This window comes from Eriocheir sinensis, chromosome 10 (genome assembly GCF_024679095.1).
Source record: "Eriocheir sinensis breed Jianghai 21 chromosome 10, ASM2467909v1, whole genome shotgun sequence".
Taxonomy (NCBI): Eukaryota; Metazoa; Arthropoda; class Malacostraca; order Decapoda; family Varunidae; genus Eriocheir; species Eriocheir sinensis.
The window spans coordinates 607,678-629,790 of record NC_066518.1 but is presented as its reverse complement, the minus strand read 5'-3'; the positions used below and the strand labels follow the sequence as shown (position 1 = coordinate 629,790).

At 42.2% G+C, this 22,113-nt stretch overlaps 2 protein-coding genes across 2 annotated transcripts in view; both read left to right on the top strand.

The window, feature by feature from the left end:
* LOC126996403 (juvenile hormone esterase-like) overlaps positions 1-21,940 on the top strand; it is a 28,650-nt gene extending 6,710 nt beyond the window's left edge. Inside the window, exons 3-13 of the mRNA XM_050856789.1 lie at positions 13,234-13,495; positions 14,696-14,857; positions 14,969-15,113; positions 15,569-15,754; positions 16,342-16,535; positions 16,641-16,791; positions 16,954-17,132; positions 20,730-20,886; positions 21,080-21,218; positions 21,418-21,532; positions 21,690-21,940. Of these exons, the coding sequence (XP_050712746.1) occupies positions 13,234-13,495; positions 14,696-14,857; positions 14,969-15,113; positions 15,569-15,754; positions 16,342-16,535; positions 16,641-16,791; positions 16,954-17,132; positions 20,730-20,886; positions 21,080-21,218; positions 21,418-21,532; positions 21,690-21,767 (1,768 nt within the window). The 3' untranslated portion in view covers positions 21,768-21,940. The remainder of the gene's footprint in view (positions 1-13,233; positions 13,496-14,695; positions 14,858-14,968; positions 15,114-15,568; positions 15,755-16,341; positions 16,536-16,640; positions 16,792-16,953; positions 17,133-20,729; positions 20,887-21,079; positions 21,219-21,417; positions 21,533-21,689) is intronic.
* The window catches only part of LOC126996404 (juvenile hormone esterase-like), a 30,024-nt gene continuing 18,642 nt past the window's right edge, over positions 10,732-22,113 (top strand). Inside the window, exon 1 of the mRNA XM_050856791.1 lies at positions 10,732-10,888. The gene's annotated coding sequence lies outside the window, so the exon portion shown is untranslated. The remainder of the gene's footprint in view (positions 10,889-22,113) is intronic.

The following is a 22,113-nucleotide window of genomic DNA, read 5'->3' as shown; positions in this document are numbered from 1 at the left end:
CCGCGGGGAGTCCTTTCTTCCGAGGATTCCCGCGAAGGCTCATTTATATTGGAGGAGGAGGAGGAGGAAAAAGAGAGAGAGAGAGAGAGAGAGAGAGAGAGAGAGAGAGAGAGAGAGAGAGAGAGAATGTATTGTGGACACTATATTGTAAGAGAAGTGATCAATCGAGAGAGAGAGAGAGAGAGAGAGAGAGAGAGAGAGAGAGAGAGAGAGAGAGAGAGAGAGAGAGAGAGAGAGAGAGAGAGAGAGAGAGAGAGAGAGAGAGAGAGAGAGAGAGAGGATAGACAGACAGACAGCCCAGTCTCGTAAATTCTCTCGCCGCCCCGGAGGAAATCCAGCCGAGAAAATTGCACGCATGTAATTTGAATATAATTGTAGGAGAGTGTTATTTCCCAAGTGATGGAAATTACACTTGAGCTGACGGCCGGAGAAGGGAGGCGTGGGTAGGGTAAGGACGGAAGGGAAGAAGGGAGGAGCGCTGGTGGGAAAGGATGGAGGAGGCGAGGGAGGACGAAAATATACAGAGGTAAAGAGGAAAAGAGAAAGGCGTTTTTTTTTCTTTCTTTACGGGGTTTTCGACGTAGTCTCGCTTATTTTCACATGTTCCCGTCACCTCTTCGGATTCTGATAAGGTTACCGCGTTCTCACCAACCATATTTGATTTTTTCTTTTTATATGTGGATTCCTCTTCATTATTTTCAGTTATGCTTCTCTTTCTACTTTATGCAGTGGACTGTTGCCACATTTGTTATTGTATTTCAAGGTCACATCTGTGCAGCATGGCTCTTGCTTGTGTGTTGCTTCTGCGGTGTGCAATGTTGCTGTTTGGTTATATATATATATATATATATATATATATATATATATATATATATATATATATATATTTATATATATATATATATATATATATATGTGTGTGTGTGTGTGTGTGTGTGTGTGTGTGTGTGTGTGTGTGTGTGTGTGTGTGTGTGTGTGTGTGTGTGTGTGTGTGTGTGTGTGTGTGTGTGTGTGTGTGTGCGCACACACATTTATTTGTGTTTGTCAGGGTAAGGTGCGCGTGTCTACCTATTTATTTTCATGTGAATGTGTGTGTGTCAACAGAGGGTGGTGATGGTGAAGGCACTCCGGAAGCACAATTATTCCATAATTATCGCGTATATTGCCAGAATCTCCTTTCCTCTTTACGTTTTCAGGCAGATATTTAGAAAATCATTTTGAGAGAATAATTTTACATCTGGGACGTAATCTGCATTATATTTCAGTATATTGGAATGCGTCGCCTCTCTCGAAAGTTAATTTAGTTGAATGATAATATTGCCATCTCATTAACGGGAATCGTTAGGAGGATCATATTTAATAAGTATTCAGCAAAATTGACGCTCCTATAAATACTTGCATTAATACCAAAATGATTAAGGGCATACACAAATGATGAAGCTTACAAGGAGATTACCTTTGAAGGGGTAGATAGTAATACGTGCAACTTGCAGCACAGGACATCAGCCCTGTCCTCTCTCCCCCAAGTGGCTCTCACAGAATTAGTGATAAATGAATTATTAGCAATCAATCAATCAATAGGGGCATACACCGGGAGGCCCATCGCCTCGCCCACCCTACGACGCCAAGCCGGGGGTCCCTCCTGGTGAATCTCCCTGTAGGCCCCCTTCCCATCCTGAGAATCTCCTTGCAGGATCTATAGACTTGCTCAAGCCACGAACTCCGTGGGCCTCCCCTTGGCCTCCTCCACTCGGGATTGTCTCTTACATAGACAATCTGATAAGCAGGATCAGCTTCAGGGTAACGTGCCACGTGCCCGTATAGCCGGATTTGGCGTTGACGGACTATGTAGTTGACAAATGTTGAATCAGTCTTACGGAGTTGTCGCCGGTTTGAGACAGTCATTTCAGTGATATCCTATGATTCTGCATAGATATTTATTACCAAATGCATTAACCCGCCTCTCCAAGTCCCCATTCAGTGTCCATGTCTCGCAGCCATAAAGTAAGACAGGTAGCACAAGGGATTTGAAGATCCGCGATGCACTGAGTCAAACACCTTCTTGAGATTGACATATAGGCTGCAAGCATCCCCTGTTGAAACTCAATTCACGTCGACGCTCCACCAGTACGCGAAGCGCTAGAATACGGTCAGTTGTTGACTTTCCAGGCGTGAACCCAGACTAGTCAAGTCTCTGCAGATTCAGCAGCTGGCTGCAAATTCGCATCAGCAATAGGTGGCCAAGCACCATGCCTGGCACACTGAGCAGTGTAATACCACGGTAGTTGCTGCAGTCCTGTCGGTCCCCTTTCCCTCTCCAAACAGGGACCACCAACCTCCTCTTCCAGTCAAAAAGAATGATACCAGATTGCCATACGCCAGTCGAGACAGCATGCAACCCGCGAATCATGGCCTCGCCTCCAGCTTTGAACAGCTCCGCACTGATGTTACAAGTACCAGGTGCCTTTCCACACCTCAACTTTGCCACAGCCAATTTGACCTCGTCAAGAGAGGGTGAGCTTTCGTCGACAAACATAATGATAAATAAATAGGTCAGCTAAGACAATTTTATCAACAAAACACTGTTTTATATACAACACGATATACAGTCTAATGAGGACGTTGTTGAAAACAGTCCCCCTCTTCTCGACTTTGCTCTCAAGGTAACAATTCACTACACTTCGGCGTACGCGCGTGTGAGTGTTGGATCGATTGACCTTTAATTAATTAACACGGCTAGGAGATGTCCTAGATGACGTGGGTTCAAGTCCCGCTCGCCGTTATAAGTTAATAATTTTCTGTCATTTTTTTAATTGCTGCCTATGGCGACGATAGGCTCTCTTGAGGGTCTCCCCCACTTAGAGATTGTCTAACCGAGGCAGTCCTTTGTATTGTTATACACTCACACTGAGACTCTCTCTCTCTCTCTCTCTCTCTCTCTCTCTCTCTCTCTCTCTCTCTCTCTCTCTCTCTCTCTCTCTCTCTCTCTCTCTCTCTCTCTCTCTCTCTCTCTCTCTCTCTCTCTCTCAGGCCTCTCCTTCACAGTTTTTTTTTACTCCAGTTCTCCGTTTTTCGTGGTTCCCTGACGCTGCGTCCTCCATTCCGTGACGCCTCCGTGTGAGTTACTCAAGAGCCCTTCAAGACCTAGGATTTGGCTATCTCTAGGACGCGCCAATTCAACTTTTTCCCTTCGCTTCCAAGTTCGGGTCCTCACTCCATCCTTTTCCCGCAGAGCTTCCTCCTATTCCTTATCCTTCTCCTTCTCCTCCCCCTCGTCCTCCTTCTCCTCGTCACACTCCTCCTCCTTCTTCTCTTTCCTCCTCCTCCTCCTCCTCCTCCTCCTCCTTCTCTTCACCCTCTTTCACTCCATCTTGACCATTTCTTTCTTCTTCTTCCTTTCCCTCTTATGTTTATATGAGTCAAATGTTGAACGACTACTTCCTCTCAGTTTTCACACAGGAAAATCGAACAACCATTCCGGAGAGTTCAGGTATATGAGGGCGAAGATAACGACAAGTTGAGGGATGTGATCATCACAAGACAGGTTGTCCAGGATGAGTGTGGTAGGTTAAAGGAAAACAAATCTCCTGGTCCAGATTAAATATTCCCATGGGTTCTGAAAGAATGCAAGGAGGTCCTCAGTGACCCACTAACCGATATATTTAAGATGTCGGTAAATTCTGGGTATGTGCCCAGCCTATGGAAAGTAGCTAATGTGTAGGATATGACGGACTATGTGTAGGAAGTGTGACAGTACTTCAACTTCTGCAGTATTGTTGGAGATATGACTACGCCCCGTTCAAGTGCCGCCCGTCGCTAAAGGATGACAATATTTAGTCATCACTGAGTGACCTAAGACTACCCACATGGTTAAGAGAATATGAAGTAATGTGCTGGTAAGTCTCGATTTGTTAAAATTAGTCGCCAAGTCTGCAACACAAGCTCGTGGTCGGATGTGCGCTCCTTCATGTGTAACTTTTTACATATTCTAACGCAAATTGGGACACTACACGAAACAAAACATGTAATTCATAACTACTTTTAAGTGTACAGTCTACTCAACTGACTCAGATGAGAGCACGAGTGATGGTGAAGTGTGTGATGTGAAGGTGGGGTTAGGATTACAGGAGCTGCCTTGTATAGGCCAGCCGGCCTCTTGCAGACTCCTTACGTTCTTATGTTCTTATGTTCTTAATAGACCGAAGACACAGAAAACCAGGGCATGTGACGAAGCTCCCTGCCTCTCACCAGTTACCTTCGCCCATAACCTTTAAATCATGTATAACGAATGTCGCCAAACTTCCACTAGACAGAAGGAAATGAAAAGTTCTCCGGAGCGTTTCATAAAGCAGTTCTGTTTTAACCGTGAACCCAAGAGACGAGGTGACACAGCTGAGTGGTGCTACACGGACGAAGGCACGGCGGGGAAAGGGCTTGTGAGGAAAGAGAGAAAACTGGGGAAGGAGTATGAAGGTGATAGTGAAAAGTGAAGATAATGATAAAGGAGAAGAAAGGGAATAAAGAGGACAAGGAGGGTAAGAGGTGAAGGAGCAGAAGCAAGAGGGTACAGATGCAGGAGGTGCAGGAGTAGGAGGAGGATAAGGAAAAGTAGCGTGTGGAAGAGAAAGAGGACGAAAACGAGAGAGAAGAGGAGTGTGAGATGGAGGAGGAGGAGGAGGCAGGGAGACGAGGCAGAGCAGGGTAGAGAAGGCTCAGTTTCGTTTCTCACTCACGGAAACTCGGTGTCAGGAAAGTTCGAAGCGACGCCAACTCGGTCCGTGTGTCGCTGAAAAAGCCGAGTCGGTCACCAAAGTTGTTTACAAAGAGGAGATGGGAAAAGGAGGAGGAGAGGGGAGCGGCGAATAGGAGAGGAAGTGATGAAAGGAGGGTAACCGAAAAAAGGAGGGACGGGGAAATGGACAGAACTTAGAAAAACAGTGTCTGGTGAATGGAGGAAGGAATAGAATAGAGAAGAATAGGGGGTACAAAATGGACAGGAAAGGGAAGAGTGGAAGGAAGAATTTTTTCGAGGAGGAGAGCAAGAAGAAAACATTGAGAGAGAGAGAGAGAGAGAGAGAGAGAGAGAGAGAGAGAGAGAGAGAGAGAGAGAGAGAGAGAGAGAGAGAGAGAGAGAGAGAGAGAGAGAGAGAGAGAGAGAGAGAGAGAGAGAGAGAGAGAGAGAGAGAGAGAGAGAACCCAGTTGAATTGCATTGAATAGTAGTGTCATGTAGAGCTTAAAATACAAAATTCAACTGATAAAGCAGAGACAGTTTAGACGAAAAAAAAGACAAAATAGCAGAAGGGTGACGCTACACGACCTTAAAGTAAAATCCTGAGATCAAAGAGTGACAATGTTAAAAGTTGGTATTTTTACTTCGTTTTGTTCAGCTGTGTTTTTTCGTCCAGCCCTGCGACTGGCCTGTTGGTGCCCTCAAAGACTGCTGTTTCTTTTTGTGAGGGAGAAACAATTTGTGACATGCTAACTAACACTTGTAAGAAATGAATAAATGTTGTTTATCTATTTATATATGTCTACCTATCTATCTATCTGTCTATCTATTTATATCTTTTATAAATATTTCTCTCTCAAAACTACAAAGCGCTTTCGTGGCTGGGACTCCATGGTTCGCCAGCAGGTGGTTGAGTTTTGAGAGCGAGTACCCTGCTTGAGGCGAGACACTGCTGCCCAGGAACTGGAATTGACTATATCGCTGATGCGCTTGACAGACGTGAAGATGTGCACTAAGGAGACGAAAAGGATTAGAGGAGTCCGATGTTTCAGCTTAGTAGTCAGGGAAGTCTGTCATTTGCCAGGAAAATTATACAATCGAGAGGGGCATAGCCACATGAAGAACGACTCAGGTGACTCAACCTCTTTAAGGTGGAAAAGAGATGACTGCAAATGAACGTTCAGAACTGTCGACCACTTCAAGTTTTTGAGCTCCAAATCAATCCAATAACTAAATTAGTGGTCTGCCGATTCAAGCGTGGCGATGCAGAACAATCTGTCAGACTGTTTTTTCCCCGAACCAAGCCATCCATCATTGGAATTGCCTTCCTGTAGAAAGAGCTAGTACAGGAACGATCAACTCGTATTTACAGTCATTCATTTGCAATAAGAGTGAACTAACGTTCCCGTACGTAGACACAGCAGTGCCTACGTGTGGTTAGGTGGGTCGCTGAAGTAACTAACGAATAGATTAAATCACAAAGCAGGCACCTTCATCACTAAACATAAGGCATTCTGTTGCCTACTCTTCCATGTGTCCATGTTCAACTCCCCCCCGCTCCCTATTCTCCTTCTCCCCACCTCTTCCTTTTCATCTTCCTCTTCCTTCATTTCCTCAGGCTCATCTCTTCCCGTAATAAGAGCATTCAATTACAATATGGATTCAGTTACCTTAGCGTAATTTTCTATTTTCATCCGCCCTCCCCTATCGCCCTTTACCTCCCTTCAATAGTCGTCCCTTTTCCCCCCTTCCTCCGCCGTTATCTCCTTCAGACAGACACGAAAGTTAAGCCGTCGTGATTTTTCTTTCATCACACACGAAAAAGGCGGAGAGCTCGGCCTAATTGCGATTCGGTTCACACTCAACAAAAAATTGATACGAAGTACTTCTCAGCTCACTGCTAGAAAGTGATTATGATGATGAAGATAGATAATGATGGGGGTGCGATGATAACTGTAGTGTTAAATAAAACAAAGCCGTCGAAGGTGAAGGAAAGGAAAAGCAGGAAGAAGAAGTAGAAGAAGAAGAAAAAGAAATAGAAAAGAGGAAGAAGAAGGAGAAGAAGACAACCAACTAAATAGAGGAGGCGGCAAACACTACATGTTCACTCCGTCTGATGTGCAGTTATTCACCACCACAGACTAACGGTAAACTGTTGTCTCTTCTTAACATCTGCTAAACATCGACCCGCTCTCCCCCGACCACCGGGTCCCTGAAGAAAGCCTACCGGCGCTATAGGCGAACACGTAAATAATATATATATATATATATATATATATATATATATATATATATATATATATATATATATATATATATATATATATATATATATATATATATATATATTACAACAAAGGAGACGGCTCAAAGGCAACAAAGAGTGTAGAAAAAAAAGCCCGCTACTCACCGCTCCCACAACTGACAAAAGTGAAGAGTGGCCAAAAGAGAGGTCAATTTCTGGTGGAGAAGTGTCATGATACACTCTTCCTGAAAGAGATCAAGTCATAGGTAGGAGGAAATGTAGTCGAAGGAAAGCTGCTGCAGAGTTTACCAGTATAAGGGATGAAAAAGTGAAGATGTTGGTTAACTCTTGCATAAGGGGTTTGGACAGTATAGAGATGAGCTAGAGTGGAAAGCCGAGTGCAGCGGGGCCGCGGAAGGGGGGGAGGCATGCAGTTAGCATGTTCAGAAGAGCACTCAGCGTGAAAATATCGATAGAAGATAGAAAGAGAGGCAACATGGCGGCAGAATTTATGAGGTAGAAAACTATCAGTAGGAGGAGGAGAGCTGATGAGACAAAGAACCTTAGACTCCGCTCTGTCCAGGAGAGCTGTGAGAGTGGAGAACCCCTCACTTAAGATGCATACTCCATACGAGGGCTGACAAGGCCCTTATATATGGAAAGCATCTGTGCGGGGGAGAAGAACTGGCGGAGACGATACAGAAACCCCAACCTCGAGGAAGCTGATTTAGTAAGAGAAGAGATGTGAAGTTTCCATTTGAGATTTTGAGTTAAGAATAGACCGAGGATATTTAGTGTTGAAGAAGGTAACAGCTAAGTGTTGTCGAAGAATAGGGGATAGGTGTTTGGAAGATTGTGTCGAGTTGAGAGGTGGAGAAATTGAGTTTTTGAGGCATTGAAGGACAAAAGGTTCCTTTTACCCCAATCGGAAATGAAAGCAATGTCTGAGGTTAAGCGTTCTGCAGCCTCCAGTCTGGAGTCTTTTAATTCTTGTTGAAAGGGTCTTCTGTTGAAAGAAGTTGAATAATGCAGAGTGGAGTCGTCAGCGTATGAGTGGATAGGACAGTTTGTTACGGGAAGATCATTGATGAAAAACAGGAAGACAGTGGGTGATAGGACATAGCCCTGTGGAACACCACTGTTGATAGGTTTAAGGGAAAAACAGTGACCGTCTAGCACAGCAGAAATAGTACGGCCGGAAAGGAAACTGGAGATAAAGGAACAGAGAGAAGGATAGAATCCGAAAGAGGGCAGTTTAGAAAGTAAAGAGCTGTGCCAGACTTTATCGAAAGCTTTCGATATGTCTAGCGCAACTAAGAAAGTTTCACCAAAACGGCTAAGAGAGGATGACCAAGAGTCAGTTAAGAGAGCAAGAAGATCGCCAGTAGAACGCCCCTTGCGGAACCCATACTGGCGATCAGATAGAAGATCAGAAGTGGAAAAGTGCTTTTGAATCTTCCGGTTAAGGATTGATTCAAAAGCTTTAGATAGACAGAAAAGCAAAGCTATAGGGCGGTAGTTTGAGGATTGGAACGGTCACCCTTCTTAGGCACAGGCTGTATGTAGGCGTACATCCAGCCGGAAGGAAAGGTAGATGTTGACAGGCAGAGGCGAAAGAGTTTGACCAGGCAGGGTGTCAGCACGGAAGCACAGTTTTTAAGGATAATAGGAGGCACTCCATCAGGTCCATAAGCCTTCTGAGAGTTGAGGCCAGAGAGCGCATAATATGCGCTCTCTGGCCTCAACTCTTAAGAAGCTTAAGATTCTTAAGAAAGATGTTTTATATTATAAAACATCTTTCTTAAGAATCTTAATAACAGGCATAAAGGAGTCAGAATATATATATATATATATATATATATATATATATATATATATATATATATATATATATATATATATATATATATATATATATATATATATATTTATATAAACTCACGTGAAGATGATTCAAACAGCGTTACTCCTTCATGTGTGTGTGTGTGTGTGTGTGTGTGTGTGTGTGTGTGTGTGTGTGTGTGTGTGTGTGTGTGCAAAATTGCAATATTTGGCAGACGGAATCACGCCCCCCCAGGGGGGAGCGTCCCCCAGTTTGGAAACCACTGGTCTAGGCCCTGAAGACCCAGAGTCCCAAGCCTCGATAGCCATCACTAGAACCGTTGATTACAATGACTCTGCAAGGATTGCTTCATCATCGACAAAAACAATATTGATGACCCTGGTATTGCCAATACATGCTCCACAATGACTGGTTCACAAGTCTGCTTAGTACCCAGTCCATACAAATTTTAAAAAGTGAGGGGACAAGAACTCAGCCCTGCCTCACTCCCGTGTTCACGCCTCCCACCCCTTTCCCACACACACACTTCACAGCACTCTTAGTCCCAGAGTACAGGCCAGTCAATAGGCCAACGGTCCTTGCAGGAATCCCGCAGAGTCGCAGGAGATTCCAGAGTGCCTCGCGATATACTGAGTTAAATGCTTTCTTGAGATCGACATAGGGTGAAACTATCCCCTGTCGAAACTCGCGTCGGCACTCCACCAGTACGCGAAGAGCTAGGATAAGGTCAGTTTTCTACTTACCAGGCCTGAATCCGGATTTCTAAGACCTCTTCAGCTTCAGCAGCTGGTTACGAATCCGCATGAGCAATAGATAGGCAACAACCTTGCCTGGCAAACTGATTAGTGTAATACCATGATAGTTGTTGCAGTCCTGGCGGTCCCTTTTCCTTTTCCAGATAGGGACGACCAGCCCCCTCTTCCAGTTAGGAGGAATGGTACCAGAATGCCATACTCCAGACAAGACCACATGCAGCCCGCAGATCATGCCCTCACCTCCAGCTTTAAGAAGCTCTGCACTGATGTTACAGATACTACGTGCCCTTTCACTCCTCAATCTTATCGCTGCTTTTCTGACCTCGTCAAGTGAAGGTAAGCTTTCGTTGATTGGTGGATCAGCATCCAGCACCCGCAGCCCAGCAGCTGGAAGATGCCTACTCGGAGGGGGGTCCCCCATGTACTCAGCCCAAAGAGCCCTCTGCCCATCCATTTGCAACACGAGGCAACCACCTGCTGTTCGGATAACGCTCAACTGAGAGAGAGGCTCGGAGCGGAGCTTTTTCAGGGCTCGGTAATTAGACTGGAGATCATTTGCATTGAGATGGTCCTCGACATCCTTGAGCTAGACTCCTGACATACCTCTCCCTGTAGGCATCTTAGGACAACTCTAGTCTTATGCGACAGAGCCCTATATGGCTCCGATTCTCAGGAAGCCTGGCAGCGCGACTCTTCTCAACATCCTCCAGCGTGTCCTCTTTCGGAGGACGTCACCCCCCAGGCAAAACCACTCCGCTTCGGCCAGTCTAATGTTCATGTTCACATCATTTGTTATTATATTCCTCACCTAGCCTTGAGTTATTCAGAAGGCACAAGAGGCTTGCTAATAGAGTTTTATCATAACTCATTCTTTCTTATATTGGAGCAGTAAGTAGTGGGCTTTTTTTTCATTATTGGTTTTTTTTTTTTTATGCCCTTGAACTGTCTCCTTTGCTGTAAAAAAAAAAAAATCCGAGCTACATCAATAAACGATTTTTTTCAACAATTATCTTTTTTTCTAGTAGTGGTTTTGTGTATTTTTTGCTTTTAATTACTAAATATCATAAGCTTTTGATTGCTGCCTACTTCAGAACAACATTATTAGAGTAAATACCGAAAACATGTTATCTGTTTATCTGAATTTCCCATTAGCTTCCTTCACTGCGATACGATTACGTGAAGTGTGATTGTGACTGCTATGATTATATCTTCCCACTCGCACAGTAACACAGTAGACGCTTTTCGGGACAGACACCCTGCATGATTCTCTTTGGCGAACAGGACCTGCCATCTGGGGAGCGAAGAAAACACTTTGGTAAGAGTTTTGTAAATGTAATAATAATAATAAATTCTCTTGACAGGAAAACTAGAGAGAAACGAAAGGGAGATGCTCTAACTGATAGTGCTAAGGCAAAATTTTATTGTACTCACTGTCACTGGACATCAATTTCGTTCCTTGTCACTGAACTCGGAAACGTCCTAAACTGTAAGCACCGCGAACCGTGCGGGAAAGAAATGGTTGCCATGAAGTGGCTGCTCTGCAAGTATTCGTGGCCAAAGGTGAGGTTTCTTTTTAATTTAGTCTTCTTGGCTCTAATATTTTTTGCGAGAGAGAGAGAGAGAGAGAGAGAGAGAGAGAGAGAGAGAGAGAGAGAGAGAGAGAGATGTAAGATAAAACCATAATTCCCCCACCACATTGCCACTTCAAACTCAATTGCCGCCATCCTCGCCATCATCACCACCACCACAACCACTACCACCAACCACCACTACCACAACCACAACTGCTACAACCACCACCACCATCACATTACGCTGCCGCCGCCACTGGCCAACCTCTCACTACAGCAGAACACTATTTCCTCGCGTCAAATTGCATCTCGCTTGACGTGTATTTGGTTTGGGTAACTGATGATGAGAAGGAAGAGGAAGGGAGACGGGAGAAGGAGGGGCAAGGAAACGGAGGCCGCGATGGAATGTAAGGGGATGTTTCTGCCGCCTGATATGGGCTGTGATGAATAACTTAAGGCCTCGGCGGCGGCAGGGTATTTGCTCAGTGAATGGGGCGGCGAAGGCGGGGACGAGGCGCGAGGAGGGTGACGGAGACAACGATTAAAAGTAATCTAGATGACTAATGGATCGGCGACGCCATAAACTAGTGCTGACAGGGGGATTCATGGGGCAGGACGAACAAGAACCACCTGCTATATACGGCTCACCATTACTTTGTCAGAATCCCAACGGTACAGACAAAGGGCAGCGTGCAGGCTTGTTTTAGATGAGAGCCACGTTTCCTCTATGGCAGTGGTTCCCAACTTTTTTTGTCCCGTTCCCCTTTTTCCAGTCACTTTTTCACCTGTGAACCTCTACAACGAAATAGGTCAAGCGAGCCACTCATGACCATCTCAAAGGCGTGAGTTTGACACTTCTGGTACCGTTAGCTAATGTAGAGCAATTCTGTCATTTAATCATTTAGTTTTAAGGATTATGTACAGTAGTATGAACTGTATTCCCAGCCGTATGTCTCTTAATTCCACTATAATAAATTTGAAAATAATTAGAATCTCTATTGCCCCCTTGAAATTCTCCATGGACTCCTTGTGGTCTATGGACCCCTTCTTGGGAACCACTGCTCTATGGCAAAGGGACACATTTGTATACTTTAACTTGAAGGATTAATATATGTTTACATCAAAGAAAACAGCTCAGTGACGGAAAACAAAGGATAGAAGCTTTCAAACCCCAGTTAATAATGGTTTTCTTAATGTTGATGCAGTTTTTCATGCTGCTCTATGTGTGTGTGTGTGTGTGTGTGTGTGTGTGTGTGTGTGTACACAGCGAGTACAGTAGCTGTAGGGATGGTGGAAGGAGTAGTGGCGTTACTTTGGTTGTAATTATGGTTCTTCTTTATTATTATTGTTATTGTTTCTTGTTGCTGTTGTTGCTGATGCTATGATAGTGGTCCTGGTGCAGGTTGAGGCTAAGATAAGGTTATGATTTTTTTTTTTTTTATGTGTGTGTGTGTGTGTGTGTGTGTGTGTGTGGTGTGTGTGTGTGTGTGCATGGCGGGGGATGGGGGGTATCACTCACTCACCAAGTTGGTCAGGTTGGATCACACACTGGACTCGTCATTGCCCCCGAGAGAGCTTAGAGCTGTATATTGACGAATCTGTGGGCAAGATTGGGTCCTGAAACACCCCACTTCTCATTCCTCTAAGGTCAAGGGTAGACAGTAACCGCTGCTTACAGCGGATGAAAACCTTTGCAGCCTGAGCAAGCCGCGAATCTCAGCCTGTCAGTTGTCGGTTGATTGATTTTGTTCCATTACACCATTGAGTGTGATCTGTTTCGTGTATGTCGTCATCAGCAGCAGCCTATATCAGTCCCTTGCAGGACATTGGCCTCTCCCGGAATTTTTCTTTTCCGTCTCTAAAAAATGAGCTACGTTAATTTTCATGTTAAACTTTACCCGTATAACTGCATTACGCCTATCGGTACGAGTGCGGTGGCATGTCGGTGACAATGATACGAAGTACAGTTATAGGTTCAATGCCTATGTTTATTTGATCCATCTTTCCGTATAATGAGTTTTAGCTCCATGTCACTTCTCTCGTTTTATTCTGCTAACAACATTTTTTCTTTAATTATCTCTTCCTGCAGACGAGAAATGAAGCTCGTGGCAGTGATCGTCGCAAATGTAATGCTTTTGGGATTAACTACGACGATGCTTTTTGTGCTTCGTTGCGGAGCGGCACAGGAGAATGACGTCCACTTCCACTGGGACACAGATGCCCGGCCAGTCGTGCGCACGCCCAAAGGGACTCTCAAGGGCTTGAAGGAGGAATCAGTAAATGGTCGCCCCTTCCTCTCCTTCTACGCCATCCCGTACGCAAAGCCTCCCCTGGCTGAACTGAGATTCCAGGTACGTAGAATGCAGTCACGATTCTTTTTATCTGCACTTGGTTAGCTTAATGTTGATGGGAGCAGGAAAACATATGACAAATCTGCCTTATCTCTCTCTCTCTCTCTCTCTCTCTCTCTCTCTCTCTCTCTCTCTCAAGCAAGCAAGCCATCAAGGTTGGTGATGCCGGTACCGTCACCGCCCCCAAAATCTGAACAGCATCGAGTCACACCAGGCCACCGGGAATGTCAATGTTATCCTACTAAAATTTTGGTTTATGTCGTATTATAATATAAATGCGCACGTGTTCCATGACGGATAAATGCATTACCTAAACATTTTGAAACACTGAGCGGAACCCTCTGATGAAATAAATCAAACATATGATACGTTTTATTTTTAATAAAAACAATGATTATTATAAAGTATTTTATCATCCGATTTTTTTTTTTTTCTTTTTTTTTTTTTTTTTACGTTGATTGCCTATTGCGCCGGTAGGCATCTTCCCGGTGGGGCCTGATGGTCGGCCCAAGGCTTCTTCCAGGTGGGGCCTGATGGTCGGCCCAGCCCGTTCTGGCGCAGGCGAGTGTTTATTTTTATTTATTTATTTTTTTTACGTTATTGCCTATTGCGCCGGTAGGCATCTTCCCGGTGGGGCCTGATGGTCGGCCCAAAGCTTCTTCCAGGTGGGGCCTGATGGTCGGCCCAGCCCGTTCTGGCGCAGGCGAGTGTTTTATAGTGGCGCCATCTTGCATTGGCTCATGCTGCCCCCCGGAACTCGTTCTTGATTCGCTTGGACGGCTTCCTCTAGAGTCCGGGTTGATGGGTGGTCTTCAGGACAGCATGTGGGTAGTTTTAAGCCACTCGGCGGTGAAGACATGAAAATATTGATCAATTTTAACATATATATATATATATATATATATATATATATATATATATATATATATATATATATATATATATATATATATATATATATATATATATGGTGTCGATTTAAAATACTGTTATCGTGGTTTCAGCAAGCACCATATTTCATGACATGACGACACACATGAAGACTGGTAATGTAATAGCATTTTATCATATCTAAATCTATTCGAAGCAATTAAAAACTGGAGCCTCATCTGTTTCTCTTCCCAATGTTATGCATCGTACATGCATTCCTTGTTGAATGGGCATCATGTTTCTCTACCAACATCTTTTTCTTTAAAACAGGGTCCCGTTGAAGAGGAGGCGTGGACAGAGATGCGTGATGCATCCAGCCAGCCAGAGCCGTGTACCCAGGTCTCCTTCAAGACCGCAAAGGCCGGCGCCGTAACGGAAGACGACGTAGTAGGCTCAGAGGACTGCCTCTACCTTAATGTGTTCACTCCGCAGGTTTGTATCCTTTTGCATGACTCTCAAAGGCGGGATGTGACACGACAGGGGAGATGGATTTTCAGGCACATGAGATATCGGTGCTTGCATGTGACTCGTGTGTCTTCGCAGGTGGGTCAGGGCGAGGGGCTACCAGTGATGGTGTTCCTGCACGGGGGCGGCCACGTCGGCGGGGCTGCAAATCAGCACGAGCCTCACGTGCTGCTCGATCACCAAGTGGTGCTGGTTGTGCCTCAGTTCAGGTTGGGAACGCTAGGTAAGTGCACTGAAGTATTTGATAAAGAAAATGATGGTACATACTTTCATCCAAAAGTTTTTGCTTAAGCAAAGATAAGTTACTGTTTTCCACTTTTACACGGCTGAATGAGTGGAGATACGGGATGAGGTACTTATGGCACCAAAATTACTATATAGGCATACGTGCGAAGGAGCTGTTCGTGTTACAGAAATAAAATATACTTTGTTTATATCGACCAGGCATTTTTGATTAACCAAAAATGTCACTTGAATAACTCTTTAGGCAGCAAGGCAACCCATCCACAATGTAGTTCCCAAAACAAAAATAAAAACATGTGACAGAAATACATTTAAATAAATAGATATAAGACTTTAACTGTCTTGGTTGAAAAAAAATATCATGGGATTGTCATTTGTACTTAATCAATGTTCTACCAAAAACTTACGAGGATTTCGGTTTTTGTTCTGCTTCAGCTTTCCTTTCGACGGAGGACGATGTGATACCAGGCAACAGCATGCTGAAAGACCAGGTGGCGGCCCTCAGGTGGGTGCAGCGCAACATCTGGATATTTGGCGGCGATGCAAGAAGAGTGACGATGTTCGGGGAGAGCGCCGGCGGCTCCACCTCCAGCCTTCTCGCCCTCTCCCCGAGAGCTCGAGGTGAGGCATGAGGCAACTTGGAAAAGTGAGAGACATTAGTATATTAAATGTTTTCACAATTAGAATGTACTACAGACTTATCTGCTATTCAACAGACTTTTCCTACACCTCGGTCGAAAAGGTTGATTTTTTTTCAATTAGTGTTAGCAACGGCACCAGTTCCATGATTGTACGGTGTTCCTTCTGATGAAACAATCCAGGCTTTCTCTGGAATTATATGAGACTCTAAAAATCAAGTTGTTACTCAAATAGAGGTAACAATCATGATAATAATAAGCTAAAAATCTGTAAATTAACAAAACCATAACAAAACGAAGGTGAAACTCAGTTAAAAGATAAGTTTATTTTCTTAATGCGAGGAACTTTTGTTTCTTCATTTTATTTTGATTAGCGGCAAAGTCCTCAAGGTCCAACGGTAATGAAAAGAGAGAACAGTCATCAAGCGTCGACGGTGATAAGCTCATCGACGTTGAAGCTTCCCACACTTCCCAACACTCGAAGTCTCTCCTCTAGGCCGGCATTTGTTCTTTGTCTCTTCCATTGAGAGTATGATCCTTAAAGAAGTAAAATGTTTTTTTCTCTTTCAGGACTCTTCTCACGTACCGCCTGGCACTCCGGATCAGCCCTGGCACCATTTGCCTTGGGAAGGTTCCACCGGCAAGTGGCGGAGGAGACGGCGACCTCCATGGGACTCTCTGGGAATTTAGACTCTAGAAGCATTCTCTCTTTCTTACAAACAGTATCTGCAAAGTCATTGACCCTCGTCGCTTTTAAATATTATGTAAGAACTGCTTACAACATTTTACTGCAATGTTCAATAACTTAGTGTACGAAAAGAGTTGTTTAGAGGGTCCCTTGAAACTTCAATAAAATTTTCCTCTTTCAGAAATGGTTTGTTGTGCCAGGCGTGATGAAACCTCGTATTGACGGAGACTTTATTCCTGAAGATCCTTACAAGATGGTGGTCAAGATGGCCTGTCCTCCCTGGGACCTCATGAGCGGTTTCACAGCCCAAGATGGCGGGATTCTCACTCATCGTTAGTAGTTTATCATTCTTTGCTCTCATTTTCTTGTAAAATCTCATAGGAAATAATGATCTTTTTAATTATTAAAATTAAGCTTTTTAAAATAACTTTAAAATTAAGCTGAGTTTATGCTGACTGTAAACAGTTCTCTAATGGAAATTATTATTTTTTCAGCTTTTTATTTCCGGGAAGATATGAGAACTAGCCTGAAGGAGAACTTTGCTGAAATTGGTCCCCTCAGCCTGCTTATGAGTCCTCAAAATGACACGAACCGATTGATGCAGGCTACAACTCTCTACCAGTACTACCTCGGTGAAGATATCGACATTGAACTGAGTGAAAACTATACGCAGGTAATAAACCTACAGATCTTTCGCTGAAAAACAAATGTATTAATATATATATATATATATATATATATATATATATATATATATATATATATATATATATATATATATATATATATATATATATATATATATATATATATATATATATATATATATATATATATATATATATATATATATATATATATATATATATATATATATATATATATATATATATATATATATATATACATTAAAATCTTTATAACTCGGTATGATACGGGCTGCCGGCTTTGCCGAGTTATTCAATATTCTGAGTTATACAAATTCCTCATTCCCCTTCCCCCCTATTGCATATACAGTCAAAATTTTGAAAACACTACACTACACAGCAGCAGTAAAAGCTTAAATTAACACATACAAATGAATGGGCAACTGTAGTCATGTAGTCCTAGCAGACAACACGTTGGTGTTTGAGGAACGAACAGGGAGGGTGAGGGTACTTGTTTTTAATACAGAAATAGCTCGGGGAAGCCTTGACGAGTGTAAACTATGAGATATGGAGATAACTCGGCAGCATCCCGAGATGAATCAGAGAGTGCTGGAGAGTGAGATCAGGTGGCCCAAGTGTGGATACACTTTCTAAAAAATGTGGGTGAGGCATGCCGAGTGTAGACGACAGGATATGGTTAAAACTCAGCAATATGCCGAGATGCATGAATTAATGAATTATTTTTTTCTTCGTTATTTGTTTGAATTCGAATTTTTTTTAATGAATATTTCGTTGCATTGCCGAGTTATATCAAATTCCGAGTTATACAGTGCCGAGTTATAAGGGTTTTACTGTATATGTGTGTGTGTATATATATATATATATATATATATATATATATATATATATATATATATATATATATATATATATATATATATATATATATATATATGGTGATGACAGACTAGGATCAAGGCAGGAACATGGACATGAGGAGCATAACATCAGATGGCCAGTCTCTGAATATCGTGAGGGACTTCAGATATCTAGGTTCAACGGTTGCGGCAGATGGAAATGAAGAGGCGGAAGTTACAAGAAGGATACAGGCGGGATGGAATAATTGGCGTGATATGTCAGGAGTCCTCTGTGACAAGCGAATGCCAATGAAATTAAAAGGGAAAGTGTATAGAACAGTGGTGAGACCAGCTATGACATATGGCCTAGAAACTGTGCCAATGAAGAAGAGTAGTGAAAGAAAATTGGAAGTGACAGAAATGAAAATGCTGAGATGGATGAGTGGAGTGACAAGAAAGGACAGGATCAAGAATGAAGTCATAAGAGGTACAGTTAAGGTAACAAGTGTGGGTAAAAAGGTGCAGGAAGCGAGACTGAGATGGTTTGGTCATGTCATGAGGAGAGAGGAAGGGAGTTGTGAAAGGCAGATAATGGACATGGAAGTGGGTGGCAGAAGGAGGAGAGGAAGACCCAAGACGAGATGGAAGGACTGTATTGTGGCGGACGCCAGGGAGAAGAACTTGGACCTTGAAGTGGCGGAGGACAGGGTTAGATGGAGGAGACTCATCAAAAACAGCGACCCCGTATAGAAACGGGATAATAACGCTGCGGAAGAAGATATATATATATATATATATATATATATATATATATATATATATATATATATATATATATATATATATATATATATATATATATATATATATAGTAAAACCCTTATAACTCAGCACTGTATAACTCGGAATTTGATATAACTCGGCAATGCAACGAAATATTCATTTAGAATATAAATTTCGAATTCAAACAAATAACGAAAAAAAAAAGGAAAAAATTCATGCATCTCGGCATATTGCCGAGTATTAACCACATCCTGTTGTCTACACTCCGCATGCCTCACCCACATTTTTTAGAAAGTGTATCCACACTTGGGCCACATGATCTCACTCTCCAGCACTCTCTGATTCATCTCGGGATGCTGCCGAGTTATCTCCATATCTCATAGTTTACACTCGTCAAGGCTTCCCCGAGCTATTTCTGTATTAAAAACAAGTACCTTCACCCTCCCTGCTCGTTCCTCAAACACCAACGTGTTGTCTGCTAGGACTACATGACTACAGCTGCCCCTTCATTTATATGTGTTAATATGTTAATTTGTATGTGTTAATTTAAGCATATATATATATATATATATATATATATATATATATATATATATATATATATATATATATATATATATATATATATATATATATATATATATGCTTATGTAGATGAGACACAGGCAGTTTCCAAGTTGATATTTTGTGTGGCCTCGATAGCCTGGTTCTATAGAAAGGGAAACAGACTAACTGTAAAAACTCGTGGAAAAGACTAGCAAACGACCTTTATGCATGTCAGCATAAAGAAAATGGGAGACAGACTCCTTCAAAGTGTACCATAGATAATCAAGCTGTAGATATTTCAGCTCCTGTCACATTAGTAAGATGAACTGATTAAGTAAAAGGAGTGTACAAATTTAAGAAGTGAAGAGGGTCATAGAGTAGAATGGAGGATAGTGTTTAATGACAGCTTTACTAATAAAATGTGGCTGGAGCGTCTGCTATGAATCGTCTAACTTGTACCACTTTTGGTCGTATTGAGAAAATGGTTTTCTTTTAAATTACAGTGACCGATGTACTTATCACCTTTGCAGCAAATAAGATATTGAGAGCATGGGATAAGATCATTAATGGTAAATGGAGAATTGATTAAAAAATTGAACCTTTTGAAATGTTACTATTCATAGGTTGAAGAAATAACGTTTTGTGAATTTCAACCTCAAATATATTGCTCACAAAAGAATCAAGGGTAATATCCATATTTACGGAAATCAATGTTTTAAGTAGATCCTATTGAAAGTTATCATATTTTCGAATGGAAGGCAAGCTTGCCACTGAGGCCCCTCAAGGAGACAAAGACTGTACAGGTAATGCTTACTGAATCAGTTTGCTGTCAATTGATGTAGATAAAAAAAAAAAACAGGAATGGACCGTATTGGCTATACAGGCAGCGCCACACGTGGCCAGTCGGTGAACTGTCAAAGCAGTACTTTCCATAGCATTCAGGTTCTGTACTAGAGTGCACGTCTGAGGCTGCCTCCAGGATACAGGGCCTTGGTACCGCCACCGCTATAAGCCAACGACTGCAAACACTTTACTCCTACCCGATTTCCTGACTCTACTATTTGACATGGAGAAAAACTGAAATCGGGTAGGAGTAAAGTGTGTGCAATCATCGGCTTGAAGCGATGGCGGCACCATGGCCGTGTATCCCGGAGACAGCCTCAGACGCACTCTAGTCTATAACTTGAACTCTATGGAAAGGACAGCTTGGAGTTGAGTGCCCACATATGCCGCTGCCTATATAGCCAATATGGTCCATTGCACGATGCTACAAAATGTTTATCATCATTATGGTTAACTTTGTGAGTTTCTTTTCTCCTCAAAATCAAAAATATTATTTGTTTATTTATCAACACATACCTGTCACTTCATGGCAACAACCTGAAGACAGAGGAAGTAGAGACAGAATCGCCATGACTTCATATTTCTTCTCCGCAGTTCATAACCGATTACACCTTCGCGGTGCCAAGCGACCTGATGGTCCTGTCGCACGCCGCATGTCGGGAGCCACGTAGCAACACCTTCACTTTCAAGTTTAATTACCGCGGTGAACATTCTGCAAGTGACAGGTATAATGTCACAATCGGGAAGGAGTGTAAGTGCAGTAAGAAAATAATTATCTGGTTTTATAAAGCAAGCGTATATCATAAAGACCATTATGAGAAACTTTATGTAGTTCCAATAATTTATGTCAACCTGTTGGACGTTTATATCCATTCATAATACGAATAAAAGTATATTAATGTATATAAGGTTGTTAGTGAGACTATTTTTACTTGTAATTACAGGGGTGACTCACTTGGATGACCTCATCTACCTGTTCCCTGCTGACGCTTTGCTGGAAGGCGCCGACCCTCTGTCCAGCCCTGAGGATCTTGCCGTTCGAGAGATCATGACGAAACTTTGGGTCAACTTTGCAGCTACTGGGTAAGCATCGCAGAGCCCAAGTAAACATTTTTAGTCATAGTTCAAGAGACCATATCTGGTAGTTTGCATTTTCAAAGGTGGTCATGCTTTGGAAGCATTCTGCCAGAAGAAATGAACTGCAAAGGCTTATCACTTTTCACGTTAACTATTGATAAATTGTGCTGCGGTATCATGATAAGCTTGTCTCATCTTAATGCAGGAACCCAACACCTGACTCTTCTCTGGGATTCACGTGGGACCCTGTACAGAGAAACGCTATAAAGAGTCTGAACTTGACCCCATCCCCAACCATGGAGGCAGACCCATACGGCAAGGTAGGCTGGCACACCTGCGTCATCCTCTGGCACTGAAAGTATAAAAAAAATCATAACTTGTCTTTCTCATGATCATAACATGGTAATATTTATTTATTTATTTATTTATTTATTTTATTTTATTTTTTTTATTTATTTATTTTTTTTTTTTTTACAGGTACGTGACTTTTACAGGACAGTGCTGCCAGAGCACGATGAACTCTTGAGGAAACTGGAAAGACGCGCCAAATGCTAAGAATACTGGGCACGTGAATAATGCTCGAGCATTAGTACATAACACTGTTATTGTTATATAATAGAAGTTGATGGATTCATAGGAGAAAGTTATTTAGCTTATTTCAGTATTAGTTTAGAATACTAATATTTTAATATTAGTCAAGATACATACTTATATTGATGATGATCATGATGATGAAAATAATAATAACAATAATAATAATAATAATAGTAATAATAATAATAATAATAATAATAATGATAATAATAATAATAATAATGATAATAATAATAATAATGATAATATTATTATTAATGATAATAATAATAATAATAATAATAATAATAATAATGATGATGATGAT